Source organism: Entelurus aequoreus, linkage group LG10, assembly GCF_033978785.1.
Source record: "Entelurus aequoreus isolate RoL-2023_Sb linkage group LG10, RoL_Eaeq_v1.1, whole genome shotgun sequence".
Lineage (NCBI taxonomy): Eukaryota > Metazoa > Chordata > Actinopteri > Syngnathiformes > Syngnathidae > Entelurus > Entelurus aequoreus.
The window spans coordinates 61,750,305-61,768,774 of record NC_084740.1 but is presented as its reverse complement, the minus strand read 5'-3'; the positions used below and the strand labels follow the sequence as shown (position 1 = coordinate 61,768,774).

Sequence of the window (18,470 nt, the reverse complement as noted above, 5' to 3'; positions counted from 1 at the left end):
CCTAGTCGTACCACAAAGAGTCAGTGTTTTACTTCCCTATATTCCAACACAGTGTTACTGTTCAAACTGTGTATAATGTTGCAGTGGCCAAACATATTACACTTGTTAAATAAAACCTCTGCCTTGTTTTTAATGAATATTTACGCTATTGCCTTTTAATGTCGGTCATTTGGAGAGAACAGTTTGAGAACCACTGATCTAATGCATGTATTTTCTCTTACACAATGAGATCTGTTTGTAAAACAATGCATGCTACACTGAATTGACAGGAGTGGTTTCTCCTCAGTCATCCACCCATTCTTCTTCAAACCAGTGTGGGTGATCCACCTGGTATTCCCTGAAAGCTTCAATAGCTTCCTGCAGAGCTCCACCTAAGGGGCAACGGTGATACTCTTCCTCCGACAGACCTTGAATGTGACGAACTCGACCCGGGCCGTGCTTCTCAGCGTCCAGGATTCGGAAGAAGAGCTCCTCGAATTGCTTCATAAGCTTGTATCGAACCGTGACGTTGAAAGGCGAGGGAACGTCCTCAGGAGAGGAAATGTCTTCGAAGTACGCTACGATGTACTTCTCCAGGGAAGCACTGCGTACCAGACGGGGAACGATGAGGCTGAGAGCTGGAGTGAGCATGTCACCCGAGGGTGAGCGCTGGTCGGACTTCAGGAGCACCGGCTTCTCCCCACACATGGCTCTCCATTTAGCTTGGACTCCTGCCGAGCACAGGACGAGGATCTTGGCCGAGGAGCGTTCCATTTGTTCCCTCTGCCAGTCCAGCCACTGAACACGGCCCAGTATTCCCAGTCTGGTGGAGTCCAGCTGATCCAGGACCACCTGGATGCCGCATTTGGCCGTGAGGAAAGCGCAAAGCTTTAGGACGATGTTTTTGTACAGAGGGTGGTCGAGGGAGTAGATGATGAGTACTTGTCGTCTTCCCGGCACCTGAAAGCTTTCTGGATGTTCATCCGCCGCAGAAGACGACGCGGTGACAGGATCTTGAATACAAATGTGGTCACAGTGTCATTAGCATTATTACTTGTGTACAGAGAGTACCCAGAAATTGTACTTAAAGTTAAGGTTAAAATACCAATGATTGTCACACACACACTAGGTGTGGTGAAATTATTCTCTGCATTCGACCCATCACCCTTGCTCAACCCCTGGGAGGTGAGGGGAGCAGTGAGCATTTTATTTAACCCCCAATTCCAACCCTTGATGCTGAGTGCCAAGCAGGGAGGTAATAGCTCCCATTTTTATAGTCTTTGGTATGACTCTGCCAGGGTTTGAACTCATGATCTACCGATCTCAGGGCAGACACTCTAACCACTAGGCCACTGATAATGACCTAGTACCCTTAAGTAAGAGTACCGGTACTTTAGAATAATAGGACTCCGGGTTGGGGAGGAGACATTTCCCCAAGTGGAGGAGTTCAAGTACCTCGGAGTCTTGTTCACGAGTGAGGGAAGAGTGGATGGTGAGATCGACAGGCGGATCGGTGCGGCGTCTTCAGTAATGCGGACGCTGTATCGATCTGTTGTGGTGAAGAAGGAGCTGAGCGGGAAGGCAAAGCTATCAATTTACTGGTCGATCTACGTTCCCATCCTCACCTATGGTCATTAGTTTTGGGTTATGACCAAAAGGACAAGATCACGGGTACAAGCGGGTCTCTCCCTTAGAGATAGGGTGAGAAGCTCTGTCATCCGGGAGGAGCTCAAAGTAAAGCCGATGCTCCTCCACATGGAGAGGAGCCAGATGAGGTGGTTGGGGCATCTGGTCAGGATGCCACCCGAACGCCTCCCTAGGGAGGTGTTTCGGGCACGTCCGACCGGTAGGAGGCCACGGGGAAGATCCAGGACATGTTGGGTAGACTATGTCTCCCGGCTGGCCTGGGAACGCCTCGGGAGCTGGACGAAGTGGCTGGGGAGAGGAAAGTCTGGGCTTCCCTGCTTAGGCTGCTGCCCCCGCGACCCGACCTCGGATAAGCAGAAGAAGATGGATGGATGACCAACTTCTGATTTATTTAGTAGTTATTTTTAATGGTTCTTGGACTACAATTGTAGTGTGTGTGTGTGTGTGTGTGTGTGTGTGTGTGTGTGTGTGTGTGTGTGTGTGTGTGTGTGTGTGTGTGTGTGTGTGTGTGTGTGTGTGTGTGTAAAACAATTGACTTCAACATGTTTTGTGTAGTTAGAAGTAGAATTCCTGTCAGTTGAAAATATATAAATGTTCTTTTTATTAGTTGTCGGGGGGCCCACATCTGCGGTCCCCTCCAAGGTTTCTCATTGTCATCCCATTGGGTTGAGTTTTTCCTTGCCCTGATGTGGGATCTGAGCCCAGGATGTCGCTGTGGCTTGTGCAGCCCTTTGAGACACTCGTGATTTAGGGCTATATAAGTAAACATTGATTGATTGACAGTGAAGTGCACGATGGAGGCAATATTACCTTTGGAAGAGACTTTCCACAGCAGGCAGGCAAAGCAAACGCCAACAATGACCAACACGAGTGTGCTTTTAATCATGACAGTCCGCCGTGGAGAATCTACAAAAAACAAAGAGCGATTATTAGTTGAAAACAAATGTCTAATAAATGTCCTCTATATAATCTACAATGCATAAATACTCATTAATTGCAACAGCTATCTTTTTTAACTTGTATAATGGCGCATATTTGTAACAGTGTTAAAGTTGTTTATATGGCCACCGTCAGTGTGACCTGTATGGCTGTTGACCAAGTATGCGTTGCATTCACTTGTGTGTGTGAAAAGCCGTAGATATTATGTGACTGGGCCGGCACACAAAGGCAGTGCCTTTAAGGCACGTCCCCAATATTGTTGTCTGGTTGGAAATGGGGTCGGAGAATGGTTGCCCCGGGAGATTTTGGGGAGGGGCACTGAAATTCTGGAGTCTCCCGGGAAAATGGGGAGGTTTGGCAAGTATGACTGGGAGACGCAACTGCTCTGTACTTCTCCCTACGTCCGTGTAGCACTCCGTACAGCCGCGTTTTAAAAAGTCATACATTTTACTTTTTGAAACCGATACCGATAGTTTCCGATATTACATTTTAAAGCATTTATCGGCCGATAATATCGGACATCTCTACCCACAAGTATAAAACTACCGTATTTTTCGGACTATAAGTCGCAGTTTTTTTCATAGTTTGGCCGGGGGTGCGACTTATACTCAGGAGCGACTTATGTGTGAAATTATTACCATAAAATATCCAATAATATTATTGATGTCATTCACGTAGGAGACTAGTCGTATAAGATTTCATGGGATTTAGCCATTAGGAGTGACAGATTGTTTGGTAAACGTATAGCATGTTCTATATGTTATAGTTATTTGAATGACTCTTACCATAATATGTTACGTTAACATACCAGTTGGTTATTTATGCCTCATATAACGTACACTTATTCAGCCTGTTGTTCACTATTCTGCATTTATTTTAAATTGCCTCTCAAATGTCTATTCTTGCTGTTGGCTTTTATCAAATACATTTCCCCAAAAAATGCGACTTATACTCCGGAGCGACTTATATATGTTTTTTTCCTTCTTTATTATGCATTTTCGGCCGGTGCGACTTATACTCCGGAGCGACTTATACTCCGAAAAATACGGTTCTTTTTTAAAGTAATAATTTCTTACTTCAAGCATGAAAAGAAAAATCATGATGCCGAGTGCATATCATGATGTCAAGATAATGGCACTAGCATTTACTTCATTTAAGAATATTTTTCAACATATTGAGAAAAAAAGGTCTCTTTTTTTTCTACCAAGAAAAGTGCACTTGTTATTAGTGAGAATATACTTATTTTAAGCTATTTTGGGGTTCATTGAGGTTAGCTCATTTTACTTGTTTTGGAAAGTCTTGACAAGCCGAATTTTCTTGTTCTATTGGCAGATCATTTTGCTTAGTTCAAATAAAATAGCCCTCATTTTTGTATTTTTTTTCTTGGTTTTGAACACTGACTTTTTGCAGTGTAAGTCAGCATTAATAGCACCGATGACTTCATTGGAAATAAAAGTATTCCAACGCCAGCCAATTTAAAGCGCATACATGATATCTAAATGCAGCTTCGACATTTTCTACAAACCCCGTTTCCATATGAGTTGGGAAATGGTGTTAGATGTAAATATAAACGGAATACAATGATTTGCAAATCCTTTTCAAGCCATATTCAGTTTAATATGCTACAAAGACAACATATTTCATGTTCAAACTCATAAACTTTTTTTTTTTTTTTGCATATAATAATTAAGTTAGAATTTCATGGCTGCAACACGTACCAAAGTAGTTGGGAAAGGGCATGTTCACCACTGTGTTACATGGCCTTTCCTTTTAACAACACTCAGTGAAGGTTTGGGAACTGAGGAGACACATTTTTTAAGTGGAATTCTTTCCCATTCTTGCTTGATGTACAGCTTAAGTTGTTCAACAGTCCGGGGGTCTCCCTTCTGCTATTTTAGGTGACACACATTTTCAATGAGAGACAGGTCTGGACTACAGGCAGGCCAGTCTAGTACCCGCACTCTTTTACTATGAAGCCATGTTGATGTAACATGTGGCTTGGCATTGTCTTGCTGAAATAAGCAGGGGCGTCCATGATAACAACATATGTTGCTCCAAAAGCTGTATGTACCTTTCAGCATTAATGGTGCCTTCACAGATGTGTAAGTTACCCATGTCTTGGGCACTAATACACCCCCATACCATCACACATGCTGGCTTTTACACTTTGCGCCTAGAACAATCCGGATGGTTCTTTTCCTCTTTGGTCCGGAGGACACGACGTCCACAGTTTCCAAAAACAATGTGAAATGTGGACTCGTCAGACCACAGAACACTTTTCCACTTTGTATCAGTCCATCTTAGATGAGCTCAGGCCCAACGAAGCCGACGGCGTTTCTGGGTGTTGTTGATAAACGGTTTTCGCCTAGCATAGGAGAGTTTTAACTTGCACTTACAGATGTAGCGACCAACTGTAGTTACTGACAGTGGGTTTCTGAAGTGTTCCATGTGGTGATATCCTTTACACACTGATGTGGCTTGTTGATGCAGTACAGCCTGAGGGATGGAAGGTCACGGGCTTAGCTGCTTACGTGCAGTGATTTCTCCACATTCTCTGAACCCTTTGATGATATTACGGAGCGTAGATGGTGAAATCCCCAAATTCCTTGCAATAGCTGCTTGAGAAAGGTTGTTCTTAAACTGTTCAACAATTTGCTCAGGCATTTGTTGACAAAATGGTGACCCTCGCCCCATCCTTGTTTGTGAATGACTGAGCATTTCATGGAATCTACTTTTATACCCAATCATGGCACCCACCTGTTCCCAATTAGCCTGTTCACCTGTGGGATGTTCCAACTAAGTCTTTGATGAGCATTCCTCAACTTTATCAGTGTTTATTGCCACCTTTCCCAACTACTTTGTCACGTGTTGCTGCCATCAAATTCTAAAGTTAATGATTATTTGCAAAAAAAACAATAAAGTTTATGAGTTTGAACATGAAATATGTTGTCTTTGTAGCATATTCAACTGAATATGGCTTGAAAAGGATTTGCAAATCATTGTATTCCGTTTATATTTACATCTAACACAATTTCTCAACTCATATGGAAACAGGGTTTGTCTATCAGGAGGTTGTCTTTGAAGCTGATGAGAGACTGTCAGGTGTCAGGTGTCAGTCACATGATAGCTAGAAATGACAGTACTTACACAAGCAGTGATTGATGATCCTTTGCTCCGGACGGCAAGACTCCTTCTGGCATCTTATGAAAAATGGTGTTATCTTACAAAGAAAATAGGGAAAAGATGACAAATGTGGTGTTCAGTTCAGGTGTTTTTGGAGGAGCCACAACTCACCGTTATCGTCAACTGGCACTTTAAGAGCTGCGACACATCCAAAGCAAACGTCACATTCAGAGAAGTGTTGTTGGCCTATTTGGGAAATGAAATAATCATTTGAGGAAAATATATGATATGAACCTGCTCTATGCATTATGGACACACCCCAAAAGCAGTGAAGTTGCCAGGTTGTGTAAATGGTAAATAAAAAGAGAATACAACAAATCCTTTTCAACTTATATTCAATTGAATAGACTGCAAAGACAAGATATTTAACGTTCACACTGAGAAACTTTCTTCTTTTTTGCAAATAATCATGAAGTTAGAATTTAATGGCAGCAACACATTGCAAAAAAGGCATGTTCACCACTGTGTTACATGGCCTTTCCTTTTAACAACACTCAGTAAAGGTTTGGGAACTGAGGAGACACATTTTTGAAGTGGAATTCTTTCCCATTCTTGCTTGATGTACAGCTTAAGTTGTTCAACAGTCTCCCTTGTCATATTTTAGCCTTCACACATTTTCAATGTCTGGACTACAGGCAGGCCAGTCTAGTACCCGCACTCTTTTACTACGAAGCCACGTTGATGTAACACGTGGCTTGGCATTGTCTTGCTGAAATAAGCAGGGGCGTCCATGGTAACGTTGCTTGGATGGCAACATATGTTGCTCCAAAAGCTGTATGTACCTTTCAGCATTAATGGTGCCTTCACAGATGTGTAAGTTACCCATGTCTTGGCCACTAATACACCCCCATACCATCACACATGCTGCCTTTTACACTTTCACCCTAGAACAATCCGGATGGTTCTTTTCCTCTTTGGTCCGGAGGACACCACGTCCACAGTTTCCAAAAACAATGTAAAATGTGGACTCGTCAGACCACAGAACACTTTTCCACTTTGTATCAGTCCATCTTAGATGAGCTCAGGCCCAGCGAAGCCAGCAGCGTTTCTGGGTGTTGTTGATAAATGGCTTTTGGCTTTGCATAGTAGAGTTTTAACTTGCACTTACAGATGTAGCGACCAACTCTAGTTACTGACAGTGGTTTTCTGAAGTGTTCCTGAGCCCATGTGGTGATATCCTTTACACACTGATGTCGCTTTTTGATGCAGTAGCGCCTGAGGGATCCAAGGTGTGTAATATCATGACTTAAGTGCAGTGATTTCTCCAGATTGTCTCAACCTTTTGATGATATTACGGAGCATAGATGGTGAAATCCCTAAATTCCTTGTTGAGAAATGTTGTCCTTCAACAATTTGCTCAGGCATTTGTTGACAAAGTGGTGACCCTCGCCCCGTCCTTGTTTGTGAATGACTGAGCATTTTACGGAAGCTGCTTTTATACCCAATCATGGCACCCACCTGTTCCCAATTAGCCTGTTCACCTGTGGGATGTTCCAAATAAGTCTTTGATGAGCATTCCTCAACTTTATCACTCTTTTTTGCCACTTGTGCCAGCTTTTTTGAAACATGCTGCAGGCATCAAATTCCAAATGAGCTAATATTTGCAAAAAATAACAAAGTTTCTCAGTGTGAACATGAAATATCTTGTCTTTGCAGTCTATTCAATTGAATATAAGTTGAAAAGGATTTGTTGTATTCTCTTTTTATTTACCATTTACACAACCTGACAACTTCACTGCTTTTGGGGTGTGTCCATAAACAGTTTTTTACCTTGGAAACATTCTTGGTTAAATGGACGCTCTCGCTCTCAATGGAGACTTGGTAGAGGTCACAATACTTGTCGGCTTCAAATCCCACCACAACGGCCGGCAGCGACACAGCAGCGGTGAGCGCAGGGTGCCACATGCTGCCTGAAGGAACCAACAAAATACCACAATATCGAGCTCTTCTTTCAGGATTTGAAACCAACTCAAAAATAGGAATACAAGTACCATTTTCCAAACACATCTGGGCCTTTTGGATTCTCTTGTCGTCACATCCTGGCCATGACAGCAAATATCACAAGATTAGAGTTCCATCCATCCAATTTTCTACCGCTTCTCCCTTTTTTTGGGGTCGCGGGGGGTGCTGGAGCCTATCAAAAACTTGTACAGGATTTTATCCCCCACCACAGTATACATTCTGTACTGTACAGGACACATGGCATGAAGAAGATTAGAGTGGTCTGAGTCAATCAGTTAGGCGTAGATGTAGACAACCGCAATGTATCACACCAGGCATCGTCAAAGTGTTTGTTATTCTCCGCAATGTAAACACGGCAGGATGTATTTGGTTGCGTGTCAGCCACAGGGAAATAGTTGTGGCCTACAGCTGGTTTTTGTTGGCCAGAGGCACAATCTGAAAATACAAAACAGCTTCTTTTTTGATTGTTTTTCTATGTGTATTGTGGAGGATGCATATATGTTTTAGAGTTATGTCTCTATTCATAGCCATGTTTGGAGCAGCTAGTACTTTTCCTTTGTATATTCTACCAGCCTCTCTTTGTCTTCAGATTGTCTGTTTATTGTCTTAAACCATCAGGAATGTGAAACCAAACCTCTAAATATTCCAATTCTGTCTTGATGGTCCTTCTTACTCAGCATATATGTCATCGAAAGAGTTTGGGATTGACCAGTAATTTAGATTCCCTGGGAGGAAGAACAACAGTATGCATATTGCTTATTTTATTCTATGTATAGTGAATTTGTTGTTGTTTATGTGTAGTACTTATTTAGTTGTTAACATTTGATTGATTCTGTACTTTTCACTGTATTTTCATTATTAACTATTTTCAAAATCTATCATCTTTCTGTTTTGAATGGGTACAACACTTTGAGGCTGTAGTGGCTGTTTTAAAATGCTGTTATATTACTCAATAAACTTTGACTTTGACCAAAGGAAGACAAACAATTTTTAAACAAAAATGTTATCAGCTAATATCTGTAGTATTTAAACTATTTCCATCAAGGGCTGCATAACGAAATATCAAAGTATGTGGCGGCCATTTTGACATTATTTTTGATTTTGTAACAACTGCTAAAAACACATATCACATACTTTATATTTAAAGACAGATCTTGGTGTCACTTTTGTGTTATACGTGACAAAGTGTCTTATTATTTATGACCTCCTGGGTGATGAGACTGCGGATTATATATATATATATATATATATATATATATATATATATATATATATATATATATATATATATATATATATATATATATATATATATATATATATATATATATATATATATATATATATATATATATATATATATTAGATATACTGTATATTAGCGCACTTTCCGCGCGCGATGATGTCACGTTATCGATGAGAGAATGCATTTTTAGACAATATGATTTGCCTGAGCGGCTAGGAGACACCGTGAGTAGCAAGCGGTACAAAGTAGATAAGAAAAAAATAATAATAAAATAAATAAATAAAAAATAAAACCATTTTTTATACTTGGGACTTCCTGTGGGCCTGATTTTGGACGCTGGTGGGCCGTCCAAAATCAGGCCCACGGGCCGTAGTTTGAGGACCCCAAAATACTATTCTACACTATAATACTATACTGTCAATACTATTGACAGTCACAGTTACATCAGATGTGAGAGATGGTACATATGTACGTATATATATATATATATATATATATATATATATATATATATATATATATATATATATATATATATATATATATATATATATATATATATATATATATATATATATATATGTATGTGTGGGAAAAATCGGTAAATTGAGCTACAGCTGCATGAACAACATGCGACAAATCATTTCAAACCACAATAAAGCAATTGAAAAGGAGCCGTCCACCACCAGGCAGAACGACACCAAAACCGACAAAGGCTGTAACTGCCGCAAGAAACCCTATTGCCCTCTCAACGGGGGGTGCTTACAACCATCAGTCGTTTACCAAGCAAAGGTAACACGCAAGGACATTAACACATCCGACACATACGTAGGATTAACTGAGGGAGAATTCAAAACCAGATGGCACAATCACAAGGCTTCTTTCAGAAGCAAAAGCCTGCGGAACACTACAGAACTCAGCAAACCCATTTGGAATCTCAAAGACAATAATGTTGAATATTCAATAACATGGCAAATTCTTGCACCCAGCACACCTTACAACAGTGGTAATAAAAGATGCAACCTATGCTTAAAAGAGAAACTGTTTATTATATACAGTCCAGACTTGTCATCCCTCAACAAGCGCAGCGAAATTGTATCAGCATGCCGTCACAGAAGGAAACACCTCCTAGGTAACACATGAGCCAATCACCACGCCCCCACGCCTGCCTGTACCCACCCGCCCTGTGCCCTATATAAACCATGGTATGTGTGAATGCTTCCATTAAAATCTCCTGATGATTGAGGGAACCCTCATGAAACAGGCCTGTAGAGATGAAATAGTCCTGTGATTTTTTCCCACACATACATATTACGCTCGAGCACAATTTTTTTTTTTGGATAATCTAATTAAGACATATATATATATATATATATATATATATATATATATATATATATATATATATATATATATATATATATATATATATATATATATATATATATATATATATATATATATATATATATATATATATATATATATATATATATATATATATATATATACGTACGTATATATATATATATATATATATATATATATATATATATATATATACGTACGTATATACGTACGTATATATATATATATATATATATATATATATATATATATATATATATATACATATACATACGTACGTATATATATATATATATATATATATATATATATATATATATATATATATATATATATATATATATATATATATATATATATATATATATATATATATATATATATATATATATATATATATATATATATATATATATATATATATATATATATATATATATATATATATATACATTTTGTCATATATATATACCTGTATATATATATACATACACGTATAACGCAGCTGAGATAGCTCCAGCACCCCCCGCAAACCCGAAAAGGACAAGCGGTAGAAAATGGATGGATGGATATATATATACATATATGTATGTATACATATATACAGTGTATATATATATATATATATATATATATATATATATATATATATATATATATATATATATATATATATATATATATATATATATATATACATATATATATATATATACACGTTAGGTCAGGAAAAAACACAGGAGGCTATATAATCCCTACAAGCCTGTTTCGCAGGTTTATAATAATATTTTAGATTAAAATCCCCTGATGAGGAAAACCTGCAAAAAAAAAGGCTTGTAGGGATGATATAGCTTCTTGTGTTTTTTCCTGATCTAACGTATATTCCGCTCTACCGCGGTATTGAGAACGGATAAACCACAGAAACCTTGACTTGACTATATATATATATATATATATATATATATATATATATATATATATATATATATATATATATATATATATATATATATATATATATATATATATATATATATATATATATATATATATATATATATATACAAATATATATATATACAAATATATATATATATATTTGTAAATATATATATATATATATACATATACATATATATATATATATATATATATATATATATATATATATATATATATATATATATACATACAAATATATATATATATATATTTGTAAATATATATATATATATACATATATATATATATATATATATATATACCACATATATATATATATACCATATATATATACCATATATATATATATATATATATATATACCATATATATATACCATATATATATATATATATATATATATATATACCATATATATATATATATATATATATATATATATATATATATATATATATATATATATATATATATATATATATATATATATACATATATATATATATATATATATACATTCATATACACATATATGAATATATGCATATATATATATATATATATATTTGTGTGTATATATATATATATATATACATATATATATATATATACCATATATATATACATATATATATATATATATATATACATACATGTATATATATACCATATATATATATATATATATATATATATATATATATATATATATATATATATATATATATATATATATATATATATATATATATATATATATATATATATATATATGTATATATGTATATATGGTATATATATATATATATATATGTATATATGGTATATATATATATATATATATATATAAATATATATATATATATATATATATGTATATATGGTATATATATATATATATATATACATACCATATATATATGTATATATATATATATATTTATACATTTATATACACATATATGAATAAATGCATATATATATATATATATATATATATATATATTTTTTTTTTTTTTTTTTTTTTTTACATATGTATATGTATATATACATATATAAATATTTACATATATTTTCAATGTGCTGTGGGCCGTGACAAAGTATCTGTGGGCCGCACTTTGGACACCCCTGCTACAGAACAAGTTGAGGTCATGCAGCTGTACGCTCCATGAACTTCAAACCCTCTGGCAGAGCTCGGTCCTACACCGCGCATCAGCACTCTGGCAGAGCTCGGTCCTACACCGCGCATCAGCACTCTGGCAGAGCTCGGTCCTACACCGCGCATCAGCACTCTGGCAGAACTCGGTCCTACACCGCGCATCAGCACTCTGGTGAAAGCTCACCTGGGACGGTGAAGTGCTTTGTGATCCTGTACTCTCCAACGTGGGGTTGTGGCAAGTTAAAAGCTGACAGCAGATAGGAGTGGCCCGCATCCAACACCACGCCATCCAACCAGAATGTCCACTAAACAAAGTAGTGCTTCAGTGGTTGCTTGAAGGGAAACATGTTAGAGTGTTTACCTTGCTGAAGCTCGGAGTGAGCTGCTGGTGGATGCTGTAAGTGAAGCGCACACACAGACTTTGCTTGGTGTCCTGGTCCACAATCTGCACCTGGGACCCCTGGAGTGCTAACATACTTGCTGTGGAGGAGGGAACACACATGAGGAGAAGTAGTGCTTCAATGTTTGTGACAATATCTTCCTCACCATCTGACCGTATCCTCCATGTCACGTTCAGAACTGGAACAGGCCCATGCTCGTCCAGACCCAGCTCCAAAATGTCTGGACCCCACTCAGGCTTGGTGGGGGCCAGCTGTCTGGGTACCACCTCATGTTGGACTGAGCAGTTATCTGACATTTGACAATACAGTGTTTCTAAACCAAAGCCCAAAAAAGATCTGTTTCTCAGCTGTGGTACAGTTTGAAGGGAATTCATATTCGTCACGGTTTACCTGACACATGAAACATCACCAATTGAGGGGTTGCAATATCCACTTTAGCCGCCAGATGGCAGTAGTCCTGCTGGCACCACTATGGACTGGACTCTCACTATTATGTTAGATCCACTATGGACTGGACTCTCACTATTATGTTAGATCCACTATGGACTGGACTCTCACTATTATGTTAGATCCACTATGGACTGGACTCTCACTATTATGTTAGATCCACTATGGACTGGACTCTCACTATTATGTTAGATCCACTATGGACTGGATTCATCAGTTTAGTTGAGAAACATTCTGCCGCTAATGACTCGCCCCGCTTCTCTGCAGGCCCGCAGGCCACGCCCCCACACATACTTATTTTTTTAATCAGACTGACCTAAGCCTAAGGTTTTTTTTCCCTGTTGAATAAATAGTGATTTTTTTGCAATTAACACAAGGTTTTATTGTATTTGACAAGGTTGTAAAGTGTAAGTATGTTTGATATACACTACCGTTCAAAAGTTTGGGGTCACATGTAAATGTCCTTATTTTTGAAGGAAAAGCACTGTACTTTTCAATGAAGATAACTTTAAACTAGTCTTAACTTGAAAGAAATACACTCTATACATTGCTAATGTGGTAAATGACTATTCTAGCTGCAAATGTCTGCTTTTTGGTGCAATATCTACATAGGTGTATAGAGGCCCATTTCCAGCAACTATCACTCCAGTGTTCTAATGGTACAATGTGTTTGCTCATTGGCTCAGAAGGCTAATTGATGATTAGAAAACCCTTGTGCAATCATGTTCACACATCTGAAAACACTTTAGCTCGTTACAGAAGCTACAAAACGGACCTTCCTTTGAGCAGATTGAGTTTCTGGAGCATCACATTTGTGGGCTCAATTAAACGCTCAAAATGGCCAGAAAAAGCTACAAAACTGACCTTCCTTTGAGCAGATTGAGTTTCTGGAGCATCACATTTGTGGGGTCAATTAAACGCTCAAAATGGCCAGAAAAAGCTACAAAAATGACCTTCCTTTGAGCAGATTGAGTTTCTGGAGCATCACATTTGTGGGCTCAATTAAACGCTCAAAATGGCCAGAAAAAGCTACAAAACTGACCTTCCTTTGAGCAGATTGAGTTTCTGGAGCATCACATTTGTGGGGTCAATTAAACGCTCCAAATGGCCAGAAAAAGCTACAAAACTGACCTTCCTTTGAGCAGATTGAGTTTCTGGAGCATCACATTTGTGGGCTCAATTAAACGCTCCAAATGGCCAGAAAAATCTACAAAACTGACCTTCCTTTGAGCAGGTTGAGTTTCTGGAGCATCACATTTGTGGGCTCAATTAAACGCTCAAAATGGCCAGAAAAAGCTACAAAACTGACCTTCCTTTGAGCAGATTGAGTTTCTGGAGCATCACATTTGTGGGCTCAATTAAACGCTCCAAATGGCCAGAAAAAGCTACAAAACTGACCTTCCTTTGAGCAGATTGAGTTTCTGGAGCATCACATTTGTGGGGTCAATTAAACGCTCAAAATGGCCAGAAAAAGCTACAAAACTGACCTTCCTTTGAGCAGATTGAGTTTCTGGAGCATCACATTTGTGGGGTCAATTAAACGCTCAAAATGGCCAGAAAAAGCTACAAAACGGACCTTCCTTTGAGCAGATTGAGTTTCTGGAGCATCACATTTGTGGGCTCAATTAAACGCTCCAAATGGCCAGAAAAAGCTACAAAACTGACCTTCCTTTGAGCAGATTGACTTTCTGGAGCATCACATTTGTGGGGTCAATTAAACGCTCAAAATGGCCAGAAAAAGAGAACTTTCATCTGAAACTCGACAGTCTATTCTTGTTCTTAGAAATGAAGGCTATTCCACTAAATTGTTTGGGTGACCCCAAACTTTTGAACGGTAGTGTAATCATTGAATACGATTAAAATCAAAAGTAAGATGACTAATTCAGTGCTAAAATCTGAGTGGGCCCCGGGCCCCCTCTGTAGTGGAAATAATGAATAACCTCTGGCATAATACATCTTCATTAGTAAGAGGACTTACTCATTTTGCAGTTATTAAGACCCTACAGGGAAAACCAACACAGAAACAAAGTTTTAAATAACGCCTTTGCTTTATGGTGAAGGAAACAAGTGAGTCTCATACCGGTTGGTTGCAGTCCAGTTTTTGGTTGAGAGTCCGAAGAAAAGATGGAGCCGCAAGGCCAGCTGTCAAAAAAGAGCAGAGAAGTGCAGCGTGGATCATTGTGGCGTTTGCGGGTGCACGTCAACAACACCCGAGAAGTGCTGAAGTCAACGTTTGCTTGTGTGATTTCAACTTGCAGATGTTATCATGAAGAACATCCGGATCAGGTTGCATCTCCACGCACAGGAAATGTTGCTCAACAGCCTGGTGATGTTCCACTTCTGTCACCTGTCAATCATCACTGCTAACACTAAACTACACGCACACTTTGGTGTGTGCCCTTCAAGTCTTCAAGTTGTTCTAGACCAGGGGTGGCCATTACCTGGATGGTGGAGGGTGTGTCAGTCCATCACCATTTGTCCATACCAGGGGTGGCCGTTAGGTGGATGGTGGAGGGTGTGTCAGTCCATCACCATTTGTCTATACCAGGGGTGTCCATTAGGTGGATGGTGGAGGGTGTGTCAGTCCATCACCATTTGTCTATACCAGGGGTGTCCATTAGGCGGATGGTGGAGGGTGTGTCAGTCCATCGCCATTTGTCTATACCAGGGGTGTCCATTAGGTGGATGGTGGAGGGTGTGTCAGTCCATCACCATTTGTCTATACCAGGGGTGTCCATTAGGTGGATGGTGGAGGGTGTGTCAGTCCATCATCATTTGTCTATACCAGGGGTGTCCATTCGGTGGATGGTGGAGGGTGTGTCAGTCCATCACCATTTGTATAAACCAGGGGTGTCCATTATGTGGATGGTGGAGGGTGTGTCAGTCCATCACCATTTGTCTATACCAGGGGTGTCCATTAGGTGGATGGTGGAGGGTGTGTCAGTCCATCACCATTTGTCTATACCAGGGGTGGCCGTTAGGTGGATGGTGGAGGGTGTGTCAGTCCATCACCATTTGTCTATACCAGGGGTGTCCATTAGGTGGATGGTGGAGGGTGTGTCAGTCCATCACCATTTGTCTATACCAGGGGTGTCCATTAGGCGGATGGTGGAGGGTGTGTCAGTCCATCGCCATTTGTCTATACCAGGGGTGTCCATTAGGTGGATGGTGGAGGGTGTGTCAGTCCATCACCATTTGTCTATACCAGGGGTGTCCATTAGGTGGATGGTGGAGGGTGTGTCAGTCCATCACCATTTGTCTATACCAGGGGTGTCCATTAGGTGGATGGTGGAGGGTGTGTCAGTCCATCACCATTTGTCTATACCAGGGGTGTCCATTAGGTGGATGGTGGAGGGTGTGTCAGTCCATCACCATTTGTCTATACCAGGGGTGTCCATTAGGTGGATGGTGGAGGGTGTGTCAGTCCATCACCATTTGTCTAAACCAGGGGTGTCCGTTATGTGGATGGTGGAGGGTGTGTCAGTCCATCACCAGTTGTCTATACCAGGGGTGTCCATTAGGTGGATGGTGGAGGGTGTGTCAGTCCATCACCATTTGTCTATACCAGGGGTGTCCATTAGGTGGATGGTGGAGGGTGTGTCAGTCCATCACCAGCCAGGCAGTAAAAAAATAGAGCTAAAAATGATGGATCATCAATCTTCACCAAGACGTGACTTTGGTCACTTGATTGACATTCACGTCACCCGAGGGTCTTGTGAGATGACATCATTATTATAGAAAAAACGACCGACAGGAAGTGTTTGGATAATTGTTTCTAAATGATCACAAAAACTTTGTATTACATTGAGGTCCTGACAAGAAGACAAAAGCTGTCTTTGAAACCTACCAAGAGTAAGGCTCGTAAAACTCCACTGTGTAAGGGGGGGTGGGGAGCAAGATGAAGGTGTTCCTGTTTTCTCTCATGTATGGTAATCAACATAAAGATATTGTTCTAACCCAAGGACTTCAAAGGGGAGAGATGACAGGATCTGCCCAATTTCCAGACGACCTCTTTTTGAAGTATTTTACGAACTCTTTTTGAACTATTTTATGGAACTCTTTTTGAACTGACCTTTCCTGTGAATTGTTTACGACCTTTTCTGTTTACTTTTTCCAACCTTTGTCCTTTGGAAACAAAAGTAGCCATGTTGTTGGGGAGGGTCCAAAATAAAAGAAGGAGTCATGCAATCTTTTGGCAGAGCGTGCTGGACACACTGTACAAGAGTACAGTGTGTCCAGGCGTGTGTCCAAATTGAGTCCAAATTTAATTATTTCTCTGTTTAATTCTTTGCCTCTTGTCTTGTTTAATAGATGTCATCAGTGTTTGAACCTGACAGGAAGGCCAGAAACACTTTTTATTTCAACATAATTTTTTAAAAAAACGTCAAAATGCTAAAGACCAACTGCACAGTTCCTGTCTTCACAATAAAAGCCCTGCTTCATCCTGCCTGCGCTATCAAAATAAGAGTCTCAGAAAGTTAGCAGGCTATGGAGTTTGCCGCCAATGTATTTCTTGTAAAGTGCATAAAAAGGAGTATGGAAGCTGGACAAACTTTCATGTGGTATTGGACAGAAAGGAGGACTTGTTTTCTCCTCCATTGTAAAATGTGGAGGTTATCATCACTACTGTCTGATTCCAATCAATGCAAGTCATCACAATCATACCAACTTATATTCTTGTATGCATGAAAGAAAGGCATCAATATGTTCAACATGCATGTACACCTTTAACATGTCAACAAAAACAGCAATATATGTATATATATTAGGGGTGTAACGGTACGTGTATTTGTATTGAACCGTTTCGGTACGGGGGTTTCGGTTCGGTTCGGAGGTGTACCGAACGAGTTTCCACACGGACATATTAAGTAGCGTAACGCACGTTGTGTAAACAATGCACACCGAGGCACAACACACACATGCTAGCAGCTAACGGGCTAGGATAGACTGACCATACGTCCTCTTTTCACCGGGCATGTCCTCTTTTGCGGAGCTGTCAGGGCGGAGTTTCTTAAATGCCTCAAATGTCCGGCATTTTGAGTTAGGGTTGCGTGTATTTTCAATGTACGTTCAGGGTTAAGAAGGGGTTAAAAACAAAACAAACTGTGCGCACAGCAGCATTGGTGAGGGAGGGGCAGAGACAGACAGAGAGAGAGAGTTATGATAAACGTCGCCA

General features: G+C 39.1%; 1 protein-coding gene across 1 annotated transcript; it reads right to left on the bottom strand.

Moving 5' to 3' along the window:
* Positions 1-15,473, bottom strand: LOC133658049 (interleukin-17 receptor A). The gene is made up of 11 exons (XM_062059660.1): positions 15,375-15,473; positions 15,273-15,294; positions 12,993-13,136; positions 12,808-12,926; positions 12,631-12,751; positions 7,740-7,787; positions 7,519-7,658; positions 5,860-5,934; positions 5,704-5,785; positions 2,437-2,532; positions 1-992 (listed from the first exon to the last, which is right to left on the bottom strand). The coding sequence occupies exons 1-11, from the start codon at positions 15,471-15,473 to the stop codon at positions 283-285; spliced, it is 1,656 nt and encodes a 551-aa protein (XP_061915644.1). The 3' UTR covers positions 1-282.
* Positions 15,474-18,470: the final 2,997 nt, after the last annotated feature.